This window comes from Aspergillus brasiliensis (genome assembly GCF_001889945.1).
Source record: "Aspergillus brasiliensis CBS 101740 unplaced genomic scaffold ASPBRscaffold_21, whole genome shotgun sequence".
Lineage (NCBI taxonomy): Eukaryota > Fungi > Ascomycota > Eurotiomycetes > Eurotiales > Aspergillaceae > Aspergillus > Aspergillus brasiliensis.
This window is the reverse complement of record NW_027137462.1, coordinates 266,537-291,604: the sequence shown is the minus strand read 5'-3', so window position 1 is coordinate 291,604 and position 25,068 is coordinate 266,537. Positions and strand designations below refer to the sequence as shown.

At 53.8% G+C, this 25,068-nt stretch overlaps 10 protein-coding genes across 10 annotated transcripts; 8 read left to right on the top strand and 2 right to left on the bottom strand.

The window, feature by feature from the left end:
- Positions 1-347: 347 nt before the first annotated feature.
- Positions 348-1,788, top strand: ASPBRDRAFT_138275 (FAD-dependent oxidoreductase; the record flags this gene model as incomplete). Its single annotated transcript, XM_067618980.1, has 3 exons — positions 348-378; positions 444-1,320; positions 1,386-1,788. 3 exons carry the CDS (start codon positions 348-350, stop codon positions 1,786-1,788), a joined length of 1,311 nt encoding a protein of 436 aa, XP_067473654.1.
- Positions 1,789-2,684: 896 nt separating this feature from the next.
- On the bottom strand, positions 2,685-3,469 carry ASPBRDRAFT_201030 (uncharacterized protein; the record flags this gene model as incomplete). Its single annotated transcript, XM_067621501.1, has 4 exons — positions 2,685-2,785; positions 2,838-3,039; positions 3,095-3,219; positions 3,271-3,469. The coding sequence occupies 4 exons, from the start codon at positions 3,467-3,469 to the stop codon at positions 2,685-2,687; spliced, it is 627 nt and encodes a 208-aa protein (XP_067473653.1).
- Positions 3,470-4,294: 825 nt separating this feature from the next.
- On the top strand, positions 4,295-6,686 carry ASPBRDRAFT_666008 (MDR family MFS transporter; the record flags this gene model as incomplete). The annotated part of the gene is made up of 3 exons (XM_067628739.1): positions 4,295-4,896; positions 4,952-6,277; positions 6,332-6,686. The coding sequence occupies 3 exons, from the start codon at positions 4,295-4,297 to the stop codon at positions 6,408-6,410; spliced, it is 2,007 nt and encodes a 668-aa protein (XP_067473652.1). The 3' UTR covers positions 6,411-6,686.
- A 275-nt stretch (positions 6,687-6,961) lies between these two features.
- ASPBRDRAFT_138060 (cytochrome P450) lies at positions 6,962-8,584 on the top strand (the record flags this gene model as incomplete). The annotated part of the gene is made up of 3 exons (XM_067618957.1): positions 6,962-7,081; positions 7,129-7,316; positions 7,363-8,584. 3 exons carry the CDS (start codon positions 6,962-6,964, stop codon positions 8,582-8,584), a joined length of 1,530 nt encoding a protein of 509 aa, XP_067473651.1.
- Positions 8,585-9,542: 958 nt separating this feature from the next.
- Positions 9,543-10,821, top strand: ASPBRDRAFT_49033 (NAD(P)-dependent oxidoreductase). Its single transcript, XM_067626230.1, has 3 exons — positions 9,543-9,724; positions 9,799-9,873; positions 9,967-10,821. The coding sequence occupies exons 1-3, from the start codon at positions 9,655-9,657 to the stop codon at positions 10,488-10,490; spliced, it is 669 nt and encodes a 222-aa protein (XP_067473650.1). The 5' UTR covers positions 9,543-9,654; the 3' UTR covers positions 10,491-10,821.
- Positions 10,822-11,109: 288 nt separating this feature from the next.
- ASPBRDRAFT_49032 (uncharacterized protein) lies at positions 11,110-14,405 on the top strand. Its single transcript, XM_067626229.1, has 3 exons — positions 11,110-12,089; positions 12,144-13,799; positions 13,859-14,405. The coding sequence occupies exons 1-3, from the start codon at positions 11,523-11,525 to the stop codon at positions 14,030-14,032; spliced, it is 2,397 nt and encodes a 798-aa protein (XP_067473649.1). The 5' UTR covers positions 11,110-11,522; the 3' UTR covers positions 14,033-14,405.
- A 498-nt stretch (positions 14,406-14,903) lies between these two features.
- ASPBRDRAFT_138104 (FAD-dependent oxidoreductase) lies at positions 14,904-16,118 on the top strand (the record flags this gene model as incomplete). The annotated part of the gene is made up of 1 exon (XM_067618960.1): positions 14,904-16,118. The coding sequence occupies one exon, from the start codon at positions 14,904-14,906 to the stop codon at positions 16,116-16,118; it is 1,215 nt and encodes a 404-aa protein (XP_067473648.1).
- A 585-nt stretch (positions 16,119-16,703) lies between these two features.
- Positions 16,704-17,645, top strand: ASPBRDRAFT_59801 (NmrA-like family protein; the record flags this gene model as incomplete). The annotated part of the gene is made up of 1 exon (XM_067628116.1): positions 16,704-17,645. One exon carries the CDS (start codon positions 16,704-16,706, stop codon positions 17,643-17,645), a length of 942 nt encoding a protein of 313 aa, XP_067473647.1.
- Positions 17,646-19,261: 1,616 nt separating this feature from the next.
- ASPBRDRAFT_138171 (SDR family oxidoreductase) lies at positions 19,262-20,219 on the top strand (the record flags this gene model as incomplete). The annotated part of the gene is made up of 3 exons (XM_067618965.1): positions 19,262-19,700; positions 19,751-20,103; positions 20,154-20,219. The coding sequence occupies 3 exons, from the start codon at positions 19,262-19,264 to the stop codon at positions 20,217-20,219; spliced, it is 858 nt and encodes a 285-aa protein (XP_067473646.1).
- A 1,681-nt stretch (positions 20,220-21,900) lies between these two features.
- On the bottom strand, positions 21,901-22,354 carry ASPBRDRAFT_201022 (DUF3759 domain-containing protein; the record flags this gene model as incomplete). Its single annotated transcript, XM_067621500.1, has 3 exons — positions 21,901-22,085; positions 22,141-22,278; positions 22,342-22,354. The coding sequence occupies 3 exons, from the start codon at positions 22,352-22,354 to the stop codon at positions 21,901-21,903; spliced, it is 336 nt and encodes a 111-aa protein (XP_067473645.1).
- Positions 22,355-25,068: the final 2,714 nt, after the last annotated feature.

Here is a 25,068-nt window from a genome sequence, read left to right as displayed (position 1 = left end):
GGAAACAAGACCCGCTAGTTTCAGAACACGAACGGTTGAATTTGGCCCCCAAGCGCCGCGATCGAGGATCATATTGGGATCCCGACTCGTATTAGAGTAAGCATTTAGGGCATCGCCCCAGACTCTGCAGAATTTCGGATCCGCTGTCGGATCCGGTAAGCCTTATTGCTTCAATCTGACAAGTCGTTTCTCTCTTCCCTGCCATCGAAGTCGGCTAGAATCACCTTATTTGCCTATAAATAACACACTTTGCTCGTCCTCGCCAGTGACTTTCCCATCCACATCCACATCCCCATTCATCCAGCGTTTTCAACTTCTTCTCCATTTCAGACACATCAACTTTCACAATGACTCCTCCTAAGATTGCAGTCATCGGCGGTGAGTCTAGTCCTTTGCCAATATGATAGTTTGCAATGTGAGAGTTTGAGGCTGACTTTCACTAGCGGGCCCTGCCGGCCTCACTTTGGCCCGTCTGCTGCAACACAACGGCATCCCCTGCATCGTCTACGAGGCGGAGGAGAACCGCCATGCTCGCACGCAGGGAGGCTGTCTGGACATCCACGAGGGGTCTGCCCAGGTAGCTCTGCGCGAGTGTGGTCTTTTCGAAGAGTTCCTGGCAGTGGCCCGCACGGAGGGCGAGGTGTTGAAGATCTACCAGCCCGACGGCACGCTGCTGCTCGACGAAGGATCCGACTACGGCGAGAAGCGTCCAGACTCCTTCAACGGACGCCCCGAAGTCGACCGGGTGAAGCTGCGCAATATGCTCATCGACTCGCTCGAATGGGGCAGTCTGCGCTGGAGCCACAAACTCAAGAAGGTCACCACCGAAGCCACCGGCACCCGTCTGCAATACGACCTGCACTTCCACGACCACACCGAGACCGGGTTCGATCTGGTCGTGGGTGCCGACGGCGCCTGGAGCAAGGTGCGCCACTTGCTCACGGACACCCGACCCATCTTCTCCGGGATCACGGGCGTGGACTTCAAGTACAGCGCCATCGATGAGGCGGACCCGGCGCTGGCCCAGCGCGTCGGCCAGGGCATGTGTCTGACCCTGGGCAGCCACACGACGGTGCTGTCGCAGCGGAACGGCGATGGCTGCGTCCGGACCTACGGGTTCATGCGGCTACCGGAGGACTGGCACACGACGTGCGGCATCGACTGGGCCCAGCCGCAGCAGGCCAAGCGCGAGTTTGTCGATCGCTACTATGACGGGTTCAACGATGACTCCAAGAACCTGATGCTCGACGCGGACGACGATTTGGTGCCGCGTCCCATGTACATGCTTCCCATCGGTCACAAGTGGCAGCACCGTGCCGGGTACGTTCAGTTCTGATCCTGCTACTCTTCAAACAAAGTTGGGTCTGAACTAATCTTGTTTCTAGGTTGACCCTCATTGGCGATGCCGCCCACCTGATGACGCCCTTTGCGGGAGTTGGCGTGAATGTGGGGATGGAGGATGCTCTCGAGCTGGCGCGGGCCATCATCGCGCGCAAGAGCAGCTGGGAAGATGGCCAGCCCTTCACGGATGCGAATAGCCTCTCCGCCGCAGTGGGGCAATACGAACAGGCCATGTTCCCTCGTGCTGAAGGCTACGCTCGCGAGACGTGGATGTATCTCAACCTGTTCTTCAACGAGCGGGGGGGCCATGCCATGTGCGAACACTTTGCGAAGGCGAAGGAGCAGGCTAAAGTGGAGGCAGCAGTGGAGAAGCAGCCGGAGGAGACGGAGCAGACTGCGGAGATCAAGCAGACTGTGCTTGTGGAGAAGGCCATTTCTGTGGAGTAGATAGATTTGTCATTTTTTTCGCTTGTTTATTCCTAGAGCTATACCCAATTCAACCATTCTCTTCATAATTCCTATACTCCCCTTCACGCTAAATCGATCCGGGCGATCGGATCCGACGTAGCAGAAATGTGGCTACTGGCTAGACTGTTGACCTGCTCGCGATTACTTGCCGTGTGGGGATCTTGGTTCTGCAGAGTTGGAGAATTGGAGAAGCGGCTCACAAAGGATCTAGCCTGCAGAAACCAACAAAAGAGGTCATAGCAGGCGATTGGGGGCCAGCCAGGCAGCCGTTGCTGTGATGATTAGGTATCCGTAATCCCTGACTGTCGATCATCTTAGGCGATGTTTCAGATGTCAACTTTATTTACGGAGTAATTTTCCGCCAAATCTGCCTTGCCAGCTGTCATAAACCTTATAAGATAATGCCAGTTGACAAACTTCAATAGTCCTCGAAGTATTGACTGGGATATCCACTAGCGTCAGCCTTGTGTAACTCCGTGATAAGCTTAATATTGAACAGAGAGAATTAATCTAGAAATATTGGGAAGCGGGTGAGCAGGGCAAGAGGCGCACATAAGCTTCTCGTATTACCCGCACAGCCGCTAATCAGCAATGAAGGCGATGCTGCTGACTGTCTCTGTGTCAGAGTGATTCCAATGATGAGTCAACTGTTTATTCATCATGTGAATGTCCCGAGGATAACCGTTTTACTTGGCAGTGCAGTTGGTGGAACTTAGAAGAGGATGCGATGCTATTTTGACTCCAAACTATCGAAACTATCCATTTAACCCAGCAAATCAACAGGAAAAGCAAAGTGGTCCTTCCACAGTGCAATATCATAAACACAAACAGAAAACATGTGATGCATAAAGACACTAATTCTCCAACGCTATCAACTAGTACGAGTGAGGTCCGTTCATCTCTCCCGTCATCTTCCCTTCCGCCTTCAAGATGGCCGTGATGTTGTTCATGGCGCTCTCGTGGAATCCCGCAAAGTCTGTCCAACATTAGCAACTCAACCAGTGCTCGTCGGAAGCAACCAGACGTACCGTAAGCAGAGGAGAAACAGGCATAGATGTTCCACAACATGTAGGTCTCCTGCTTGCCAATGGCGTGCACATCCACCGTTTCCCAGGTGCCACCCAGCTGGCCCGCGGGTCCCGAAGTGGTGTTGTAGTAGAAGGGCACGTCAGCCAGCCCGAAGGTGAGCTGGTAGCCCTTGTTGCGCGGCAGCCACTTGAACGTTCTCAGCTAGGGACACAGTTAGCCGGGCTCATGATCCTTGCTGCCACAGTATCTCGCTCACCTCTTCAGCCATCGGGTACACGCCCGCGTTGGGAAGCTCTCCATACAGAACACGCTCGGCTCCCGGAGTGTAGGGATCGCCATGGGTCTCGCTGGGGGTGGTACCAAACCAGGCCGTTTCGAAGACTAATCCCCGTCAGCCACTGCACAGATGGTAAGCAGGAGGGTTTCACAAACAGTTCGCGGTAATGTCCGAGATATCCTGCGCGGGCACTGGCCAGGTGGCCCAGCTGGTGGAGTTCTGTAAGAAAGTGCCCGCGGGACAGGAGCAAGGACGAGGGGTCGGGTCGCAGGCAGGGAGGGCCTTGTGGTTGTTCCCGGTTGGCAGGGCCATGGCCGAGAAGACAAAGGTTGCAAAGGCCAGAGGGAAGTACATGGTGGCTGCTGGAGATGGAGATAAGATTGTAGAGAGTGAGATTGACAAAATGTCGCTGGGAGTTTGGTTTCTTGAGGTGATTGCTGTGATGGAAGCGTTGAGATTGTTCATGGAGAGGTTCCTCAACTTCCAGTTTGGTTCCTTATATACTTCTTCAACGTCCTCATTTCAATCCTGTTCATTGTATCTGTCTTGGTCTCGCCCCCACTGGTTTGAATCCTGTCTACAGCTGTCTCTTGGTATGAATCCTGATCCGGTCCGGTGTAGCGAAGGTGTACCAGTGCTGGCATCGTGGTCTCAGCAGAAGGATGTATCCAAGAGCATAGCCCCCCCTCGCCGCCCAGATACGAACTACATCCTTCGTATCCTTTGTCCAGAAAGGCTAGGCATGACATAACATTGAAGTCAGTTTCTTTCGTTGATGATTGGGTCCTGATGCGATGGTTCCCGCACGGATGGGATCCATGGTTTCAGCATGAAGATTTACATTCCCGATCAGCACTAACATCTCACCTCTTCGCATGGCACCGCGATGAGCCTCCTGCAACTCGATACTACCTGAACATCGTTAGAGAGATCTATACACCATGTCGGATAGCCACGTGGGGGCCAGGCCGATGCATCAGCGCCTGTCAGAAATCCTGCAGACGGACATGTCGGACACTGCGCCGGTTCGGATCCGGTCGGACCAGCCTGCGTGCAGCTGCCGTTCAGGCCGAACGGGCATATTGAGATGCTTTATGTTGCGGAAGATTGCAGGAAATATGGTATGATAGATCTCAAGGTGTAGTTAACTCTGTTTTTCTTGTCCCAGCACTAGTTACCATGGCTGGATCCATCGCCCTGAATACGCGAGATACCATTATTGAGATCCGCGTGCGCCAACCTGACGCCCCCCCGCCACCTACCAGCAGTACTCCTCCTCGCATTGAAGAAGTTGAGGAAGAGTCGGAAGAACCGCATCAGGTTCCCGGGGAATGGCCCGATGTCCCAGTCCCCGTGGCGAGACCCCGGGAAGGGCTGGGACGCAACGCGAGCCGACGCAGTCGTACCAGTCGGCTCAGCCAGCGTCTCAGTGTCTCTAGCGATATCTTCCACGATGCCATTGAAGCCCAGGGCTACGGTGCTGCGGGTGCAGGATCGAAGCGTTTGAGTGGAATGTATCGTCACTCCATCATTGAAGACTCAACCGAAGCCCTCGGCCTGGCGGAACCGACGGAGCAACTCAAGGTCGAAGAGCAGGATGAACCGCCCGCGAAGACCAGTTACGGACCCCGAATATGGGCCATCATGGTCGCACTCTGTGTGACAAACCTGCTGGTTGCGTTGGAGGGGACAGTCATCTCGACAGCCCTGCCGACCATCGTGGAGGACCTCGGCGGCGGCGAAGCGTATGTCTGGGCTTCGACCGGATATTTCCTCACCAAGTAAGTTGCACGAATATATGAACTACAGTCATCAAGGATGTGCTAATAGTCTTAGTACCGTCTTTCAACCGCTGTATGGACAGATGGCCGACATCTTCGGCCGCCGATGGCTGATCATCTTCGCAGTGGCCATGTTCGTGCTGGGCAGCGGCATCAGCGGCGGTGCCCCGAGCATGAACGCCCTCATCGCCGGTCGCGTTATCCAGGGGATCGGCGGTGGTGGTATTACACTGTTGGTGAACCTGATTGTGTGTGATCTGGTGCCCTTGCGCGAACGTGGTCGTCTCATGGCCATCGTTTTTGCGGCCGTCTCCGTTGGCACCTCGCTGGGGCCCATCGTTGGAGGTCTCATCGTGCAGCAGACCACCTGGCGCTGGGTCTTCTACCTCAACTTGCCGGTCGGAGGAATCTCCATGGTGCTGCTGTTTGTCTTCTTGCAAGTCGGTCATCGCAGCGAGGAAACCTCTATCAAGCGCCGTCTGAAGCAGATTGACTATGGCGGCAACCTCATCTTCATCCTGGCCATCTCCTTCATTCTGGTCGCTCTGGCATACGGTGGCACACTATGGCCGTGGAAGTCATACTCGACAATTATCTCGCTAGTTTTCGGATTCTATGGGATTGTTGTGTTCATCTTCTACGAACAGAGCAACTTCTGCCGACAGCCTACGCTGCCCATGCGTCTGTTCACACGCCGCACCTCGGCCACCGCGTTCACCATCACTTTCATTCAATCCATGCTCACTCTGCTCGTCATCTACTTCCTCCCGGTTTACTTCCAAGCCGTCCTTTTGGCCTCTCCCATCCGGTCAGGTGTCATGATGCTCCCAACGGTCCTAGTGTTGGTACCAGCCTCGGTAGTCAGCGGTGCCCTGCTATCCAAATTCGGTCGCTACAAGCCCTTCCATTTCCTTGGTTTCGCCCTCTTCACCCTGGGTTTTGGCTGCTTCATCACGCTGGATGAATCATCGCCCGATGTAGCCTGGATCATGGTGCAGATTGTCGTGGCCCTCGGATCAGGCTCCTCTCTGAGCACGCTTCTTCCCGCCGTGCAGGCAGAGTTCTCCGACCAAGATACTGCAGCTGCTACAGCTGCATGGGCATTTGTGCGCCAATTCGGCGTAGTCTGGGGTGTATCAGTGCCGTCGGCAATCTTTAATGCGCAGGTGCAGCACGATCTCTCGCGGGTTAGCAGTGACAGTGTCCAGCAGACGCTCAGTGGAGGAGCTGCCTACGAGCATGGTACGAAAGACTATGTCAATTCGCTGACTGGGGATGTGCGGAGGCAAGTGATCGGGTTGTACTCAGACAGCCTGAAGGTGGTGTGGATTTTTGCGACTGTAATTGCTGGAGTTGGATTTGTGCTGGTGTTTTTGGAACGGTAAGTTGATCTTGTTGAAGTGTATATTCGGACACATGCTAACTATGACTACAGGGAAATTACGCTACGGACAAAACTCGACACCAAGTATGGGTTGAAGGAGGAGAAGGGCAATGATTCATCTAATGCATAATGGCGTATATTATGGTTTTCGGCTTTGTACATGGCGTTGGTGTTGTTAGCTCTAGATAGTTTATGAATATTATGATCATGCCTTCAATCTCTAAGACTCAATCTGTATTTCCTGCACAAGTCAACATAGACCAGTAACGACATCCACAACTCAACGCCGCTAAGATTATAATCTTGCACCACTCGCTTCTTCTCTCCATGTTGGTACTTCTCAGCTGACCACACGAGTTTGCGCCATGTCACGCCTTTCTGCTTGGCTCTGAATGGCTCCTTCGCTAATTCCGGCCACTCCTATGGGGCGTCGGTGGAGCGCCACGCGACGAGAGGATCTTTCTTCAGATGGATCGTGCAGAATCTGACAGATCCACTCTGACTGCGTCTCGTATTGCATGTTTCAGCCTGCGGGTGAGTATATCCGGCCTCGGATCCGATTTCCTGCTCCGCGGCCCCCATGAGGCTATCCGCATCGGTCGGCATCACTTCCTGAAGTATATAGATGGTGTGTGAACTCAGATTGCAAGCAACCATCATCAGCAGACAACTGAAATCACGATGAATACAACTATCCTCCTCGCAGGCCAGGCGGTCCTCATCGTGGTCATCCTGGTGGCCGTCAAATTCCGCACTCCCATAACAAACACGATCAACCGGTTGATCTCGGCTGTTCTTCGAGTAAGCAATTCCTTGCCATTCATCATAACTTTGGCTCAACATTCCAGGTTCATCTTTCCCGCCGCTTCCCCGTACACCATGTCGATGACAACAGTCCACTACCCACCCTGCCGTATCAGTGGCCCGATGGACAGGGCGACGGGGCCAAGTTCTTGCAAGGCCAGAGCAACTCGGAGCGCTGGGAGAGCCAGTTTGGAGCCATCTACCGTCTCTGGTCCGGCATGAACCCTGAAGTGTTTGTCTATCCCTCGCTTTTTAATGACATATACTAACAATTTCAGCGTCCTCACCCGTCCCGAACACATCCAAGCCGTCTTCAAGGATTCGCACACCCACCTCAAGGCCAAGAACAACAACTCGGGCTACCTGCTCGGTGAGCTGCTGGGCCAGTGTGTCGGACTCGTCAGCCAGGATCAATGGCAGCGCGTGCGTGCCGTCATGGAGAAGCCCTTCCACCGCAACGCCTCAACAACATACATCCCGCTCGTCAAGCGGCGCACAGAGCAATTCTTCCAGGAACTCTGGGACACCCGGGACCTGTCCCGTGGGCTTCTCGACCCAGCTGACGACCTCAAACTGCTGCCCTTCCTAGTCGTCGCCGAGGTTGTCTACGGTCGCCTCGCTCCTGATGTCGAGGCCGAGCTGCGTCGTCTTGCTCCGCAACGCGAGAACCTGATGAAGCATGTTATCAAGGGCGGATTGACTCGGTTCGCATGGTCGCGTTTCCTTCCCACGCAAGCCAACCGCGAACTGGCTGCTTTCCAGCAACGCTGGCTGGCCTTCAACGAGCTGGCACACCGTCGCGCCGTCGAGCAGAAACTCAACGCGCCCATCATCGACTTCTTCGCCGCCCGGGACGCCGGCCAACTCAGCACGCAGGAACTCCTGCACACGCTGGACGAGATGCTCTACGCCAATCTGGACGTGACCATCGGCGGTGTCAGCTGGAACGTAGTCTTCCTCGCCGCCTACCGCGACATCGCTAAGCGCCTGCGTGAAGAAGTCGAGCAGCAGCGGGCCATCTCCGTGGACGGCGAAGTGGACGCCTACCTCCTCGACAACAGCACCTTACTCGCTGCCTGCGTGGAGGAATCCGCACGTCTCCGTCCTCTCGCTGCGTTCTCCGTGCCACAAGCCATCCCCACCGCCAGAACCGTCGGCGGATACCACTTCCCCGCGGGCACCAACTTCGTCGTGGATTCGTACGCGCTCAACATCCGGAACCCGTACTGGGGCGAGGAGCGCCACCTGTACCAGCCCGATCGGTTCCTAGCCAGGAGCTTAACCCAGGCACGGTACCATTTCTGGCGGTTCGGGTTCGGGCCGCGCCAGTGCATGGGCAAGTTTGTGGCGAGTGTGGTGATCCGGGCGATTCTGGTGCATTTGGTGGAAGGGTATGACTTGCGGATGGTGAAGCCCGAGGCGATGGAGGAGTGGGGGAGGAATAAGGAGGTTTGGATTAATCATCCGGATATGAAGGTGGTGTGTGAGAAGAGGACCTAGATAGAGGCTACATGGATGGATGAATAGATTGTGTGTATTTACTGGTATTAGCGATTATGAAGTTTGCCTGTAGAGAAGAATGGTGGATGTTGCTTGGGCTGGTGGTTGGTAGCTTCCACGGGAACGGGAGGGATCCATGGATAAGATGGGGCAATTCACATGGCCCCCTTGCTTCTTTGTTGTTATATTTGTCATACCCCTGAATGAACTTCATCAGTAGATCGCGAGTGGAGTCATTTGGAATGTCAAGGGATGCCGTGGCGATCCGGAAGGTGCCGAGTGGAGTCGGCTATGGACTATTGTAACCTCGATAATCTATTATGAATGAAGTGGGGAATAATTAATTTCTAGATAGGTGCTACGATAATTCATTGATGCTTTTAGACATTCATACATTTTTCATGAATTCAACAACTCAGTTGTGTGTCACTCGCTTCCCTTGGAGACATACTATGTAGGCACTACGCCAGCGGAATATATATCTTCACTCTAGTACCATTGCATCACTATCTCCGCCAACTTCTAGCACTTACACTCCAGCACTGTGAATATAATTAGAAATCCACTGCACATCCCTGCTTTTCCAGAATCAATCTCAACAAAGAACGAATTCCTGCAGCGTCCACAACATCCACGGTTGAACCCAGTTGAACCCCTTGAGACACCCCTGGCCCGGAGATAACCCCCAAATCAGCCAGGAAAAGCTCGCTCCGAGCCCTGGTCAAGGAATAGATAGTAATAATCCTTCAACGGCATCCCTATCACTCAGATCGGCCCCCGCTGCACCCGTCCGATCAAAATAAGCTACGCGCTTATTATCTCCGCCGTCCGGACGAGTCGATCTCTGTCCGGTCGGATCCGAGGGCTTGCTCCGGCCAGCGCCTCGTAGCAGCCAGGCCAGGGTATATATGCCCTCTGGTGCCATCAGCAATGATATTTCTCTGCATCAGCTACAACTGCAATCATTTACACAACACAAGACGAAACAAAAGAACCACCAGACAAATTCTTCTCAATCTTTCCATCTCAATACCATCTAGACAGTTCTTCAATTCATACAACATATCACCATGCGCGTTCTTGTGATTGGCGGAAGTGGCCGGTGTGGAAAGCTCGTCATTGATGACCTGCTGAGTCGAGGTAAGTACTTCTCTCGCTTGAGAGTCCATCATCATTGGTGGTATCGGCTAAATGCTAACTAAGAATAACTCCAGGCCACCAGGTTACCACGTTGGCCCGCAAGCCCGAATCGCTGGGTGGAGCTCGTGCCGGGCTGAAAGTTGTGCAAGGTGAGTCTTAGACTAGTCCGAGTCCTCGCAGTCCCGCTTGTCGTGAAGGAACTTCAGAAGGAATCGACTCCAAACTGACTAGAAATCCATCAGGAACCCCCACCTCACTCGAGGACGTCCGTGCCGCCTTCCAAGCAGACATTCCCGATGTGGTCATTGTGACACTCAACGCCCCACGGGCCAGCGACAGCCCCTTCGCGGCGCCGATCTCGCCTCCACGATTGATGACCGACTGCAACGCCAACGTGCTGGCGGCGATGAAAGAATTTGGAGTACGCAAAACGGTCATCCTGCAGGCATTTGGAGTCGGGGAATCGTGGGACAACATGCACTGCGTGCTGCGACTGCTGATGAAGAAGTCCAACATGTCGTATCAGTATGACGATCACAACGCAACGGCCAAGGCAGTGCAGGCGAGTGGTCTGGACTATGTGATGGTGCGACCGTCGCGGCTGGTGGAGACGCCCGATGCCAACCAGCCGGTCAAAGTGTGGCCGGATCATGGCAAGGGCGTGCCCATGATGGCCAGTACCAGTCGCATCACGGTGGCCAAGTGGTTGGTCGACGCCGCGGAGAGCAACAAATGGGATAACACGGCCCCGGTGATCACCAACTAGATCTTGCTTCGATTTGTTCCAAACTTCTAATCGACATCGATCATTCTCACGAGGGCCGATCCGGGGCGGAGCGCGGGTGGAAGCGGAGAATTGTGGAAGACGACGACGATCCAAGGCTCAAACCGAGATCGACAGGGCACTCACACTCCATGATGGGATGAATGGTTTCATGGTTTCTTTTCTTATTTCCTCTTCTGCTTATGGCTTATGTTTCATCTTCTCTGGGCATTTACACCTGGGCATGGCGTGAATTATTGTATGTATGTTATCAGATCTCTTGGCCTTCGTATTAATTGTGGCTTTTTTATGATATTATTCAGCCAATTCCGATAAACTTTTTTCCTTCTTCAGCCGATGATTTTCAGGGTCTCCCTGGATCCTTCCTTGGGGCTTCCTTTGCTTCTTGGCTGGTTCAGGCAGCAATACGAGGAAAACTCGGCCAATACGAGGCTGAGGTAAGCAGATCCGCTGCAGCCTGGTTATTTACCAGAAGCGGCAGGCGGTGAACGGGCAAACAAAGAGAACCTGCACTATGGGTCTACCTGACTCCCTGAAGAGTACCTTTAGGGGCAAAAGTGGAGAGACTCCAGTCAGTTTGTTGTGGTGGAAGATCCACCAACTCGAGCCAGAGAGTTCCAGTAGACTAACTAAGAGCTGGAGAGGAAAGAGACCAAGCTGTGCTGGGGTGGATGTCAGACTTGGCTGTGACTGGATTCGTCCCATCGCCAATAATCTCCTCGTCTTACTTGCCTCCACTCACTACGGCCCCTGCTTGCTCGTGCTGCTTGCTGCTGCTGCTGCTGCTACTACCGCTGCACACTGCACACTGCATATTCGCCTGTCAGCTTAGCCAGTCTCGATGTGACGGTGGCCCAGTCACGCTCACGAAAACCTGCTGGTCTTTATTATTGTCTTCCCCTCACACGCCAACCCTATCCCCTTCGCTCCTTAGACTGGTTCCCCCCCCTTGTGTGACTTTGTTCCCCCCCTCTCCGACGCGAGCAACTCTTTGAGATTCCCTCTTTGCCAGCGATGAGTCCCGTGTCTGGCCAGATCTCCCCGCCCACCGAGCTGGCCGGGGACGCTTCCCTGACCCGCAAACGTCCCCGGCCCGTGGTCTCGTGCCTGCGCTGTCGCAAGAAGAAGCTCAAGTGTGACCGGGTCATGCCCTGCGAGAACTGCTCCAAGGCCGGGTGTGCCCCGGACTGTGTCTTTCATCCCAGTCCCGATGGGGTGGATGGTCTGCTGGATCAGCCCAATGCGAAGCGCATGCATCTGCCACCTGACTTCCCGCTTTCCTCCGAGCCTCGGGGCGATCCGGCCAGCGCCAGGCTGCCTCCGCCGCCCGTGGCCATCGGCCTGCTGGAGGACCTCCAGCAACGCTTGCAGCGCGTCGAGGAGGTGCTCGCCTTGAAGCCGCTGACGCGCTCGTATGCTGGATCCCTCAAGGATGCGGTGGCTCGCGATGCCAGTCCGTCGGTGCGCCAGACCACCCCGTCCACCCATGCGCCCCCGTATCCCGGCACGTTGGTCGTCAAAGGAAAGGGCACGCGATCACGTTATCATGGCCAGAACAACCGAACCACCTTGTTACATCAGGTACGTTCTCTGCTACTGTGTCTATGGGTTGTGACTCTGACTGTCTGGATGTAGTTCTCCGAAGCGAGGGAATTCATCGAACGCTGCACCAAAGATTCCGCCATTCTGGGCCTGGCCAAGGAAGTGCAGTTTCTACAGAGCAAATCCAAGATGCCCATGAGCTCCCCCGAATCCATGCCCGATCTTGATTACTCGCCCGAGCTGCTGCAGATGCAGAGCTCCTTGCCCTCCAAAGCGGTCTGTGACCGACTCGTCACCCTGTACACCACCAACTTTGAACGCACCCTGCGCATGTTGCATGTCCCGTCGTTCCTCCGCCAGTATGCCGACTTCTGGACCACGCCAGGCCCGGACAATGAACGCTCCGCCACCTTCTTACCGCAGTTGACCGCCGTCCTGGCAGCCGCGCTGCCCCTGGAAGACCCTAGCTTCCGACTCGAGTATTCCTCCGTCTGGGAATACCTGCAGACGCCCGCCGTGAACCTCGTGCGCGTGTGGCTGCAGAAGCTAGGGCGCAAGCAGCGTACCGAGCTGGTCTCGTTGCAGATCGAGGCGCTCATTCTGTTGGCACGACGACTGCGGCTGGCGTCGCAGGAAGAGCTGTGGCGCGCCACTGGCACGCTCGTGCGGTCGGCCATGGTGGTGGGCCTGCATTTGGATCTGTCCGGGAATAAGGAGCTGTCCCCGTTTCAGATCGAAGTCCGGCGCCGCTTGTGGATTACCATTGTGGAGATGGACCTGCAGACTTCCATCGCCTCGGGGATGCCCGTCACCATCCCGGATCTGGACTTTGATCCGCTGATCCCGACCAACTTGAACGACACCGATTTTGACGAATCAACCACGGAGTTGCCGCCCGCAAAGCCCCTGCACGAGTGGACAGATACCCTCGCGCAGGTCACCTTGGCCTCCTCGTTACCTCACCGCATCCGAGCCATGTCGATGGTGCGCACCTCGAGCCCGGGGTTGGATCTGCGCGACATTGTCAAGCAGGGCCGCCGGCTGGAAGAATACCTGCGACAGATTCCGGCGCCGCTCAAGCTGGATCCGTCACCGATCCATGGGGAGACCCCCGGGCCGGCTCTGTTGTTGAACCGGGTGCTGCTGGATGTGTACATGCGCCGGCCATTGCTGTGTCTCTACCGGCCGATCGTCATGGGCGAGAGTCGCGAGGATCAGCTCTTCCTGGAGATCGAGCAAGCCTGTCTGGAGTCCTCGCTGGTGGTGTTGTCCTACCAAGACTACTTCGATCCCAACGTGGCGGACCTGGACGTCTTCAAGTCCACCGCCTACTGGGACGTGTTCCAGCTCTTCTGCAAGAACGACATCCCGTGGGCGGCGTTGAGTGTCTGCGGGTACATGAAGCTGTCCAACCAGCAGCATTCGGGGGCACCGACCCCAATGCCTCCTGCTTCCGCCTACTCGCCCAATCAACCGACGACTACACACACCAAAGCCAGTCTGACGCGCATCGTCGAGAATACCCTCGACGGGCTGACCCGGACAATCGGCGAGACCGGCAGCAACATCAAAGATGTGATGCTGCTGGCGGTGGTGCTGCAATCAGTGCGCGCGCGGGGGTCCGCCGAGCTCAAGGAGCGGTGGATGCAGCAGGGCGCTGTGAAGGCGCTGTCGGCGTGTCGACAGCATCTGTTGCCGTCGGTAGCGCAGCAATCGTTTGCGTTTAACCTGACGGATTTTGCACAGATGGTATGCGTTCCCCCTTCTTTCCCCTTTCCTCTGTGTCATATTCATGCTAATGATTCTAGCTGCAAACCACACAGCCCATCTTCCCCACTACGACCGACCCAGGCTACACGCCCACCTCGCAGCCACAGCTGCCTGACTTCCTGGCGGAATCATCTGCTCTAGCGACAGAATTCAACAACTTCCGCGGCGATCCCTTTGCCTTTGAAGATGGATCGTTTGCATGGAATATGTAAATCCAGTTGCCTGTAATTATCATCAATTTGTTCGATAATGAGGCCTACGACGAATGACGCAGCGATATGCATTGCTTTGCAGTCACAGTCCGTGAATCAGTATTTGGTTATAATCAGTTAAATTGCTGATTTGGTTATGAGCGAAAAGTCGGATGGTGTTTGGTGCTGCATAGATGATGCGGATGGATGAAATGTACATAGCGTCCTCCTTTTACTGTCTTTGATGATGAGTTCATTCGTTGTATTAGTTACTTGCTTCTTTGGTGTACTTACTATGTGTGAATGGATACCCCGGAGCAAATTGTCTGCATTCAGCTGTTGGCATTCTTAGTGTAGACTGTCTCCAACCACCTACGTGAAGACGACACTACCCTGTCTATATTTCACAAGATAATTACCAGTGTATATGCTATATACATCTAGCATTCCCGGCATTCTCCTCGGACAATTCCAAAGGGGTAACCCATGGCCAATACCCCGATGCCCACGGCCATCGGATCCGAGCCCGGATCCGGCCAGTCAGTCAGCTCAGCTCAGCCTTCCGGGCTGACGTCGATCATCACCGGAGCTACGTACTATCAATCAGCCAACACAGTCACTGTCTGTCACTGTTTGTGTAACTTGTCTCCTATACTCCATTATGTGCTGGCATCGGGCAGCTGGATAATCCCGAGACCACGGGAATAAAGGGGCGGAAATTTGAAACGGGATGGATGCCTGTGAATGAAGGCGAGAAATATAGTATATAAGGAACAGTCCCGCTGTTGTCAGATCAGTACTACAGACACAGCATCACAGCATCACAACTACAGCATACAGCATAGCAAGCACTTTCCTACATCTACAGCATCTACATCACACCTCTTCTAATATGTCCACCCATGTCGCCATCATCGGCGCCGGCCTCTCCGGCCTGGCCCTCGCCCTCTCCCTGCACCAACAATCCATCCCCTGCACCCTCTACGAAGCCCGCTCCGCCCCCCTGAACATCGGCGGCGCCATCATGCTCTCCCCGAACGCGCTACGCATCCTCGACACCCTCGGCGTATACCCCCGAATCCGCTCCGAAGCCTACGACTTCGACCACCTCTACTTCCGCTCTCCCGCCAACACTCCCTTGGACACCTACGAATTCGGCGGAGCCAGCAAATACGGCTACAGCGGAATGCGCATCTACCGCCACGTCCTGATCCGCGAACTCTCCGCCATGGTCAACGAAGCGGGCATCCCAATCCACTACCACAAGAAATTCCACCGAGTCATCTCCGAGACTTCATCCAACATCACCTGGGAATTCACCGACGGAACTACCTCCACGGCAAGCTGTCTCGTCGGCGCTGATGGCATCCACTCCGCCGTGCGGAAGTACCTCTACCCGGATCTGGAACCGAAGTTCATGAATGCCATGGCTGTTACTGCTGCGGTGCCTACAGCTCAACTAGCTCCGCTAGAAGGGTACGACCTCCCCGTAACAATCATGAACAAAACGCACGGAGCATTCGTCATCGCACCACAACTCCGGGATGGCTCCGAAGTCCTTATCGGCCGACAGAAGCGATCCGCCCAACTCGACCGGGACGGATGGAGCAAGCTCATGAACGACAAGGCCTGGTGCGTGGAGTTTCTGCGCGAAGGGGTCAGTGATTTCCCGGAGATTGTGCAGCGGGCGGTATCCGAGATCTCCACGGAGAAGATCAATCTGTGGCCGTTTTATATGGTTCCTAAGCTGGAGAAGTGGAGTTCGGCGGAGCATTCCCGGGTAGTGATTCTGGGGGATGCGGCGCATGCGATTCCCCCGTCCGCCGGGCAGGGGATTAATCAGGCGTTTGAGGATGTGTTCACTTATGCGTTGATCTTGGCGAGATGTGAGAAGGAGGACTTGGGGCGGGCGTTGAAGATTTGGCAGCGCGGGAGACAGGAGAGGGTTGATAAGGTGTTGGCGCTGAATGCGCAGATTGATAAGAGGCGCATGCCCAAGCCGGTTGGGGAGAAGGACGAGGTGGAGGATGAGCAGCCGTTTGAGTTGGGGTGGTTGTATAAGCCGGATTTTGCGGCCATGGTGGATGAGTGGTTGGCTAGGGAATGACTGCATGGTAGTGTTTCAGGTTGTAATGGGAGTTGGAAGAATTGGGTGAAACTAGGGGTTGTTTCGGGGGTTTTGGGATTGTTGGTGATGAAATTGAAAGCGTGATTCATGCATTTGTTTGTTTATTGGGATTGATGTTGAAAAGTGTTCTGATATGGTAGTATATTGATTTAATGGGATTGGCTGTTACTAGTATAGGATACAATATGCGAATAGTGTACTGTTCTTCATCATCGGCAGTTTCCACCCTTCATAGTGTTTCCGGCATTGGCTGGAAGACTCCCTTGCGTATGATAACCTGCAGTCTATACAACAGCTAAGCAACATGACATCAGTATCGCAATTCGCTCTTCGGTTTCTCGGGGTCCGAGACCGAGGCTGACAAATTGTGCAACCATCATCCCGCTGTCCACTGTATATGGAGATGACAATCTCATATGTTGACGCAGTATACTTGATCACGTGACTAGCTAGCATACCAGGCACCCCTGCGCAACCCCTAGATAGGGATACAACACTCAGACTTCTCTGTGTTCTTACTTCGTCTAGTAGAACGCTCCCAGCATACTCCCATTCAGAACGAAAATGGCCTCCGTTATCGTCTTCGGTCCGACTGGCGCGGTCGGCTCCGCCGCCGCGCGCACCGCCCAGCAGCTCGGAACCACGGTGTATCTCGCCATGCGAGACACCACGAAACCCATCCCTGGTCTCAGTGCGGAGAGCGAACGCGAAGGAGCCTTCAAACGGGTTCAGGCCAATTTCTCGCAGCCGGATACCGTTTCCACCGCAGTATCCCAGAGCAAAGCAAAACACGCCTTCATCTACACCGACCTGACGGCATCGGACCACATGCGAGCGACTTTCACGGCACTCAAGCAGGCCGGGGTCGAATCTGTCGTTCTGCTGAGCAGCTTTGGCATTCAGAAAGATGTTCATGACGTGCCACCTGAGGATCACATTGCCTATGTGCATGCGCAGGCCGAGATCGCTCTCCAGGAGGTCTTCGGAGCGGATGGGTATGTAGCGGTCCGGCCGGCCTGGTACGCGAGCAACATCTTGTGGTGGAAGGCCCCGATTCAGACCGGACAAGTGAAGCTCGCTTGGCCGACTGCAGTTTTTGACTGGATCTCCCCAGAGGACATTGGAGCCGTTTGCGGCACCATCCTTGCCCGCAAGGCCCAGGGAACTGATTTGCCGTTGACCGAGCCGTACGTGGATCTGGTTGGTGCGGAGCGGATGACCGCTGAGGATGCCATAAAGACCATCGGCAAAGTCCTTGGGAAGGAGGTCACTGTCACCGAGGTGGATGAGAATGAAGCCGTGGACAGTCTGGTGAATGAGTCCGGGCTACCCGAGATCCTCGCGCGATCGGTGATTGCATTTAGCCAGAGCACTGTCAGCGGTCAGTCTTTCATGAACGGCCCCCGGTATGGTCCTGCAGTTGGGAATATCCAAAAGTTCCTTGGTCGGCCAGCGACAAGGTTGCATGAGTGGGTAGAGGCGAACCGAGAGAAGTTCAGTGCTTGAGAGATCGAGCGTGACCACGCTTGAGGACAGCAGTATATGGTTGCTGCGAATCAAGCTTAGTAGATCAATGGGAATTGTCACTTTTCGAGCAATTAGTCTATGGCAATTAGCATGGCTCATAGTTTCGCAGTATTGGCCCTTAGTAGGCTATCACGTTAGCGTGCACATTGTATCAGTGGTATTTCTCTTCCAATCTGAGCTCAGTATGCTTGTAAAGGCTTGGGGTCTCCATCGCAGCGAATGTAGCAGATGCTGGACAGGACAAACTGTCGGGAACAAGGGCGACCGCGGTCTGATGGCAGATGCTCATTGGATTGCTCCCTTCAAAACGACATTGAAGTGATGCTCCTTATCATGATCCATGGAGGTCAGAATTTGGACTGAGAGTCAAAAGTAAATAGCAAACAAGACTAGAGGAAATGCGGGGCCGGAGGAACTTTATCCCCGCATCGCGACAGTCAACTCTTTCCCCTGGTCAATCTGGATTCAATTTGCGAATTGCCACAAACAAACTAAGATGTCGATTCTCGAACGAATGCGCTCTTGATTATCTCGCGGCCGAGGAGGGTTAGTGGCTCCACAAGAACTGCTTCTCAACCCAAGTCGCAGACATCCGTGTGATCCACGGCATCTCCAGGTGGGGAAGCTCGAAATCTGGTACGATTCCAAGTTGTACTTCTCTGGCGGATGACAGCTGACTGTTTGTCCTGTACTTCTGTTTGTGATAGCTATCGACGTGCCATCTCCGTTGCCGAAAATGCTGCCGTCCAACGTTCAGCTCCACTCGGGACCCGCTTGCCTCCGATCGAGTGCAATGTGCGACCGTGACTGATCCCTGTCTGTGCCTCACCTCTACCAAGGACATGGTATGAATTGGAGGGAGATAAATAGACTCAGTGCACCACAATCTGTCGAATGAAAATGCCCTTGCATTGCTACAATGAACGGCATGTGGACAACATGCAGTATGCTGTATAAGGCGGATCACCTTAAGACATCAAAGGCCAGTGGGTCTGCCTGCGCGCAGTCTGGTCGATGCCCAAAGGCCGTTGGCCCGTCCATGACAATGATTCAGAATTGCTCACTTCTCACGGCACAAGCTGCAAATAAAATCCTCAACGAGTTATCAAGTTAGAGTGATAGCAGTGCCAGACACACAGCACGCTCAGTTATCCTTGGAAGAAGACTGCAGTGTTGGGAGCAACGCTTGCTGATTAAGCTACATCGTCGCGCTAGGATGATGATCTAGCCTCGAGCGTGTCACGAGAGAATTGCACTGTAGAGACTATAATCCTGTATCAGTCACAATCATGGCTCAGAGCCGACTTCCGACATGGGGAAACAAAGAAAGTGCAGATCGTTATTGCCTGGACGCAGCCCTGAACAGGGTTGCGCATCCTGGACCATTGCCGGAATTAACTAAACGAGAATAGCTTCGAATCCAACCTGTCAGATTTCAGCTGCACTGGACGGTCACTTACACTCATTGCCAGCCCATCCTGGACTGGAGGCTCCCGAGTAATCCGCCTGCCAGCCAACGTGTCATTCGGGCGCATTTAAAGCCAGCTCAGCGAACGTTACTCCTGTTGTAAAGCAAACCACGAGCTTGAGCCACCATGGCCCGCCTCCAGACTGTCCTGATCACCGGCTGCTCCGCCAACGGCATCGGATCGGCCCTGGCCGTCGCACTCGCCAATCAAGGTCACCATGTCTTCGTCACTGCGCGCTCCCCATCCAAGATTCCGTCGGCCCTCACCACCCTATCCAATGTCACCCCTCTCCAGCTCGACGTCACCTCACCAGAGTCCGTGGCTGCTGCCGTTGAAGCCGTCCAAAAACACGGAGCAGGCCTGGATATTCTCGTAAACAATGCGGGATCCGGCTATACCATGCCCCTGCTGGACGTCGACCTCGCCCAGGCCCAGCAGGTTTACGAGACCAATATCTGGGGTCCGCTACGTCTCATTCAAGCTCTGGCACCATTGCTCCTATCCCGCGGTGGGCGGGTCGTCAACATAAGCAGCGTTGGCGCGGCAGTGCCCACACCATGGATCGGTACATTAGTCCCCTTCTCTTTATGCTGTATCCCATTAACAGCGTGATAGGCATCTACTCATCATCGAAAGCCGCCTTGAGCAATATTTCCGAGACGCTCCGTCTCGAACTAGCGCCACTAGGTGTATCAGTGGCCACGCTCATGATCGGCACCGTCACGACGCCCTTCCACGCGAACGAGCCCAGATTCACCCTTCCACCAAGCTCGCGATATGCGGCTATTGCAGAGACCATCTCCCGATGGGCTTCGGGAGAAGCAAGTCCAAAGGGATGCTCGGCCCAGGAGCTAGCGGGTTTGATCTTGCCTGATGTACTGGGTACAACCGGTCATGGTATGTTCTGGCGCGGGCCGAACAGTGGCGCGATCAAATTTATTTCTCAGTGGGTGCCGGGGTGGTTGCATGTGAGTTCATCCTGTTTCTACCGAGGGTATTGTTGCTAATGTTGGGATAGGATCGCATGATGAGCATGGGTCAGGGGTTGGATGAGCTTGCGGCGGGTCAGTCGAGTAAGAAATAAAGCAGCTTCGCTCATTGAATTGCATTTTTGTAAGTTTTCAAGGATGTAATTGTAGATAGGTGATGGTCACCATTTTGCCGGCTTTATACGTCCACTTCCATTACAGGCGCCAATGCCACGCTCTGCCTTACCAACGGCGCGGGGGGAAGGGCTATGTTAAACGACGCTCACGAGAGACCTGTAAGAACAGGATAGTAGACTTACAATGCATTTGTGGCATATTCTTGAAAAGAACTATTGAAAGGAGACTCCCTCAATTCTTGCTCGCTACCTCTTGTAGAATGCCTAAGGTGTCATGGATTCCGACCGTCAGGCATCAATCGACTACCCAGTATATAAAAAAAATAGAGATGTTTCCTAGATTCTCGGACTTCAACAACAGCAAGAACCTATTCAGAAGATATTTTCTCAGTCACTATTTCTCATTTAATAAAAGCAAAGCAGAAGAGTAGCAGTGGTGTAGACAAACCATGCTGAGCCAGTGGAAAGCGCAGGCGCCGAGCACTTTCTGCCACTCCGTCGGTAAAGGCGGTCACAGAGTGTACACTTTTCGTCGGAACTTTTTCGGGGCTGTATATCCTTATCTCCGCTTAAATCCGGGGTTTTTCGAGCGAGGTTCGCTAGGTTCTGCCGCTTTGGGCGGTCAATTAAGCGGTATACCACGTGATGGCAGAATGAAGTTCCTTTGGCAGCCGCGGTTCCGGCGCGTGATTTTATTAGGCACGTGATGAGTGCTCGATGTTGTTCTTTGGCTTGCTGGTTGTGCAGTTTGCTTCAATCTTACACAGGTTTATGTAAGAATACTTGTAGATATCAACATATTAGACCTCTTGGTAAGTTCGGGACATCGAGTACAGTCTAGCTAGCGAATTCTCTCGAAGTTCAGTTCGGGTCATCAGGATGGGAAGGCTGCAGTACGCTTCAAATATATATTGGGTTACTACTACGGCTAGTAGTTCAGTGACAACAACAACAGCGCAATCGAACATAGTTCCGATGACAACTACTGATACGAGGTGCTATTGCTAGAGATTTATGATCAAAAAGAAAATCAATATCTTATTCTGAAGGTATCCAGAATCAATCTGCCTACTACCCCTCCTTCTTCCTTGGGTTATCTGCAGCCAAACCAAACGAATGAGCCAGATATTGTCGAGATGGCGCGGTCGGTGCTACTACTAGTGCCACCTGCACTACCAATTGAATGGCGGCGTGATCGGAACTACATATCCGGAAAAACAAACGATCCCGGAAGAAGGAGCAGGGGGTAAACACAGGGATATTGTTCACGGTTACCTAAAGATAACCACCACTGACCTGAAGGTGCATAGGAATTGGTGACACGGAGTACTCTGATTCCGTGTCTAAGAGAATTCCCAAGTTCGGTGAGGTGCAGCTGTTGATGACGACGGAATGCAGCCCGTGTTAAGCCACTGATGCCCCTCCTTCGTGCTCTTAACGTCCGATACTAACTTGTGATCGTCGACTGCCACGTCGCTGGATGCCCCTCATGGAGAATGCTATCTGCCCGCGGCGGTTTTCGTAACTACGCATGCGTAGTCTACATTGGAGCATGGAAGCAGTGTTGTGTATTTGTTCATTGTGGTATATTCTAGTTCATGTCATACACACTACCGTACATCATAAACAGATAGGTGCGTCCAACTCATATTCCCATCGCTTAGAAGCCGAACTGGCTCTCCTCGGTTCCCTCAATGTGCTTGGAAGCCTCCTCCTTGGCCTGTCTCCTCTTCTCCTGCCAGTTCTCAATCTGGTTAAGACCCTTGTCCTCGAACTCACGGTCGATGAAGGCACCGGCGAGACCAGCGAGGATCTCCTTGGCCTGGGCGTGGTTGGCGGGCTTGCCTGAGAGTAGTTTAGTATGCTATAGCAAAGGGAAGAGGCGATGGGTCGGGCGTACCGTTCTCGGCCTGGTGCTTCTCGTAGGCCTTCATGGCTTCGTAGGCAGCGGCACCGCCAATGAGCTCGTGGCTGAAACTGGCCTTGTGCTCCTCCTTAGGGCGCTCGTTGTACTCGGTGTGCTGAGCCTCGCGATCCTCTGGACATTCGTTAGCTCGACGGACTCAAGTAGACTCAAGGGGAGTTACACAGGGTCACTCACCGAACCAACCCATGTTTGCTGAAGTGTAGTGAAGATGTGTGGAATGTTAGAAAGAGTATGTTTGTGGATGATGAAGGAAAAGGGACGACAGGGGGGAAACGGAGGGGTAGAAATAGGTTCAGCTGGCGCTCCCCCTGGGTCCTTCTCTTCCCCTGATGGAGGGGTAAATGATATCATCGTCAAGGCCGACTGAGTTCTCGGTCTGGTTGGGGCTGTGAGGGGCTTTGTCGGGGGCAACCCAAAGAGGCAATGGAGGGGCAGCGCGTGGTATACTGAATCACTGAGGATTCAGTGGGTGGATGGTGGGGGGCACAACTGGAGTGGACTGGATTTCTTGTCAGGCAATGATTGGACGCGAGGCGGAAGCTAAGTCGCAACAAGCTCCAGTGGGAATCCTTTTGAGCCTTGGTGTTCTGGTTGCCCGGTGATGGTGGGTTTCGGCAGCCATTCATGTTGCCAATACGCAAGAAGCCCACTGGATTATCATCGCCTACTGAAGTCCACTAGTTGGTCTAGTGCTGCTATATCGGGTCTTGGGCGAGATGACGGGACCTGTGAATGGCTACTGCCCCACCGCATCAGCCACTTGGCCCATTTGCAATGACTGTCCTCCGTCGGCATGAGGCGCTGTTCTTGGACCAAGGAAGCGAGCATCCCCCGATAGTCTCACCCAGTACTCCATCAGTGCGTAGTTTCGAGCCGTCTGACACTCATCTCCCACTTAACCGAGACTAGGTGTTAGCATACGATCGCCTCACCTGCGTGATAGCCCGCTGCGTTATCGTAATGCTCGTAGTGTAACAACCTTTTCTGGGAGGGGACGAAGTTCTGTCTGTCGATTGCTCATAGAGCAGCCTGTATCTAGTATCTACTATCTAGGTGCTGCCACAATGCAGCGAGAGTAGCCGTGGCACAGCCACACCACCTGCTGAGAAGTCGAAACCGAAAGCAGCTATCTAGCGCCAGATAGTGATAGGTGCTGACAATCGGATCCACCCAACCGACTCAGGGGTAGACTTTACCCTTTGACTCCAGACCCTCACCGCAAAGGTGTGATGGTATTTCCCTCATGGCCGCGGTGAACTCTACGCCCCAGTTGCGAGCAATGATGCCATTACTTCCGGCCGTTCGGCGAAATCCCGTAAGAGAGTGGTGCCATCATTCGTCTCGACAGTATCGAATAAACGAGCGGTCGCTTTCCGCCAGAACTTCTTATCGCATCTATACTGTAGGTTCGATGTGAAACGGGCGAAGGCAGAGGGGAGGATCGGCACTGAATAGGGCGTTGAGCCTTGAAACTTGGGAGAGATCTGCGGGAGCAATCTGGACGAATAAATTCGCCGGATGATGACCGTTTCGGGGCCGCGGCGATGTCCTCATTGGATGGAACTGGCCAATTATTGGGTAACTAGGACGGACTGAGGACAAAGTTCCGGTAGTCTCCATCCGCCATCGCTTGGATGCGTCTCTCCAACTTCCCACGTTGGTCTCCACCGACGGAAAAATAATGGGAGCGGTGTACCAATCATGCCGGTGTGTGGCTGATGAATGTCCGAGGACCCGGCAAAGCCCCCAACATGGGCTTTACACCGCCACTCTCTCTTCCCCCATCATGACATCTGCTCAAGATAGCTCGTCACACAGTACTGCGTACTCCGTGTGAACTTCAATTGTAAACCGTAAGGGCGACATCATTGTACAGTGGGCGGGTGCCATTACGCAAGCCGGATACCGGACTAGATAAAATTGGGTGTTATTGTGCCAGACTCACTCCGAAATAGTTACCAAGGAAAGACTCTCGTGGCAACTCCAGCGGAAACATTTCAATTTACTCAGTGTTCCGGACCCCACCAACATCGAGGGATCATCGTCCGCATGTCCACTTTGATCGATTCTAAGGCGATAGCATGATCATTGCCTGGTGGATGAAGGCCAGACTGTCTCGCATGTCTCTGCCAGACCGCGCGGATAGCGGGAGTTTCATCCTAGTACCTCAAACCCCCTCGTCCGTCGACGGGGTTACTTGGCGACTCAGGAAGGGCACCTGCTCGATGGTCGAATAGCTACCACAATCTCACCCGCTCCATCAATCGGTCAACCAGACCAGTCGGATCTCCAACGGAATGAATAGGGCCGAACATCCAAAGTTGCCAAATTTCCTGCTTCGTAGAAGTCATCTATTCAAATTGGCGATAAGTGCCATTAAGCATTATTGCTGCGATATGATATGGAGCTGAGGGTACTACTCAGATTTCCAGGTGGCCAGGTTCATCCGCGTGATCGTCAGGGTGATGTCTTCAGTGCTGCTTGTGAGTTTCGGTGCGCCGGACGAGGAGTTCTCTCTTACTCCGTAATCAAAGTTTGTATACGGGGGGTGAGTTGTGTTCTTCTGCAGTCTGGGGCGGTTGTAAATGTTAGCTGAGGGCGCTCCAGCGGGCAGCTACTCCATAACTACTGGCCTCACACTTTTAAGGAAACTATGGCGACCGTGCAAGGCCCCAATGAGGCAGGCACTTGACCAGACACTACAACATACACACAACAAGACCATGTCTCGACTATTGCTCAATTTCAGAGCAACCAGTGACACAGTGTAATTGTTGATGCATCAACGGGAATTATCATTCGACGAATCAAATTAGTATCCTGGTACACACTCTCGAGGTTGTGCTGGTGATGGCAGTGATCTTTCTGGGTCTCCTGCAAAGCATTTCACAAGGGAGAATA

Excerpts from the sequence above, each read along its gene's own strand:
- ASPBRDRAFT_49033 (XM_067626230.1), top strand. The coding sequence starts at position 9,655 with ATGCGCGTTCTTGTGATTGGCGGAAGTGGCCGGTGTGGAAAGCTCGTC. Across the intron at positions 9,725-9,798 it reads TGATGACCTGCTGAGTCGAG|GCCACCAGGTTACCACGTTG; the intron begins GTAAGTACTTCT and ends GAATAACTCCAG. Across the intron at positions 9,874-9,966 it reads CGGGCTGAAAGTTGTGCAAG|GAACCCCCACCTCACTCGAG; the intron begins GTGAGTCTTAGA and ends GAAATCCATCAG.
- ASPBRDRAFT_49032 (XM_067626229.1), top strand. The coding sequence starts at position 11,523 with ATGAGTCCCGTGTCTGGCCAGATCTCCCCGCCCACCGAGCTGGCCGGG. Across the intron at positions 12,090-12,143 it reads GAACCACCTTGTTACATCAG|TTCTCCGAAGCGAGGGAATT; the intron begins GTACGTTCTCTG and ends GTCTGGATGTAG. Across the intron at positions 13,800-13,858 it reads TGACGGATTTTGCACAGATG|CTGCAAACCACACAGCCCAT; the intron begins GTATGCGTTCCC and ends TAATGATTCTAG.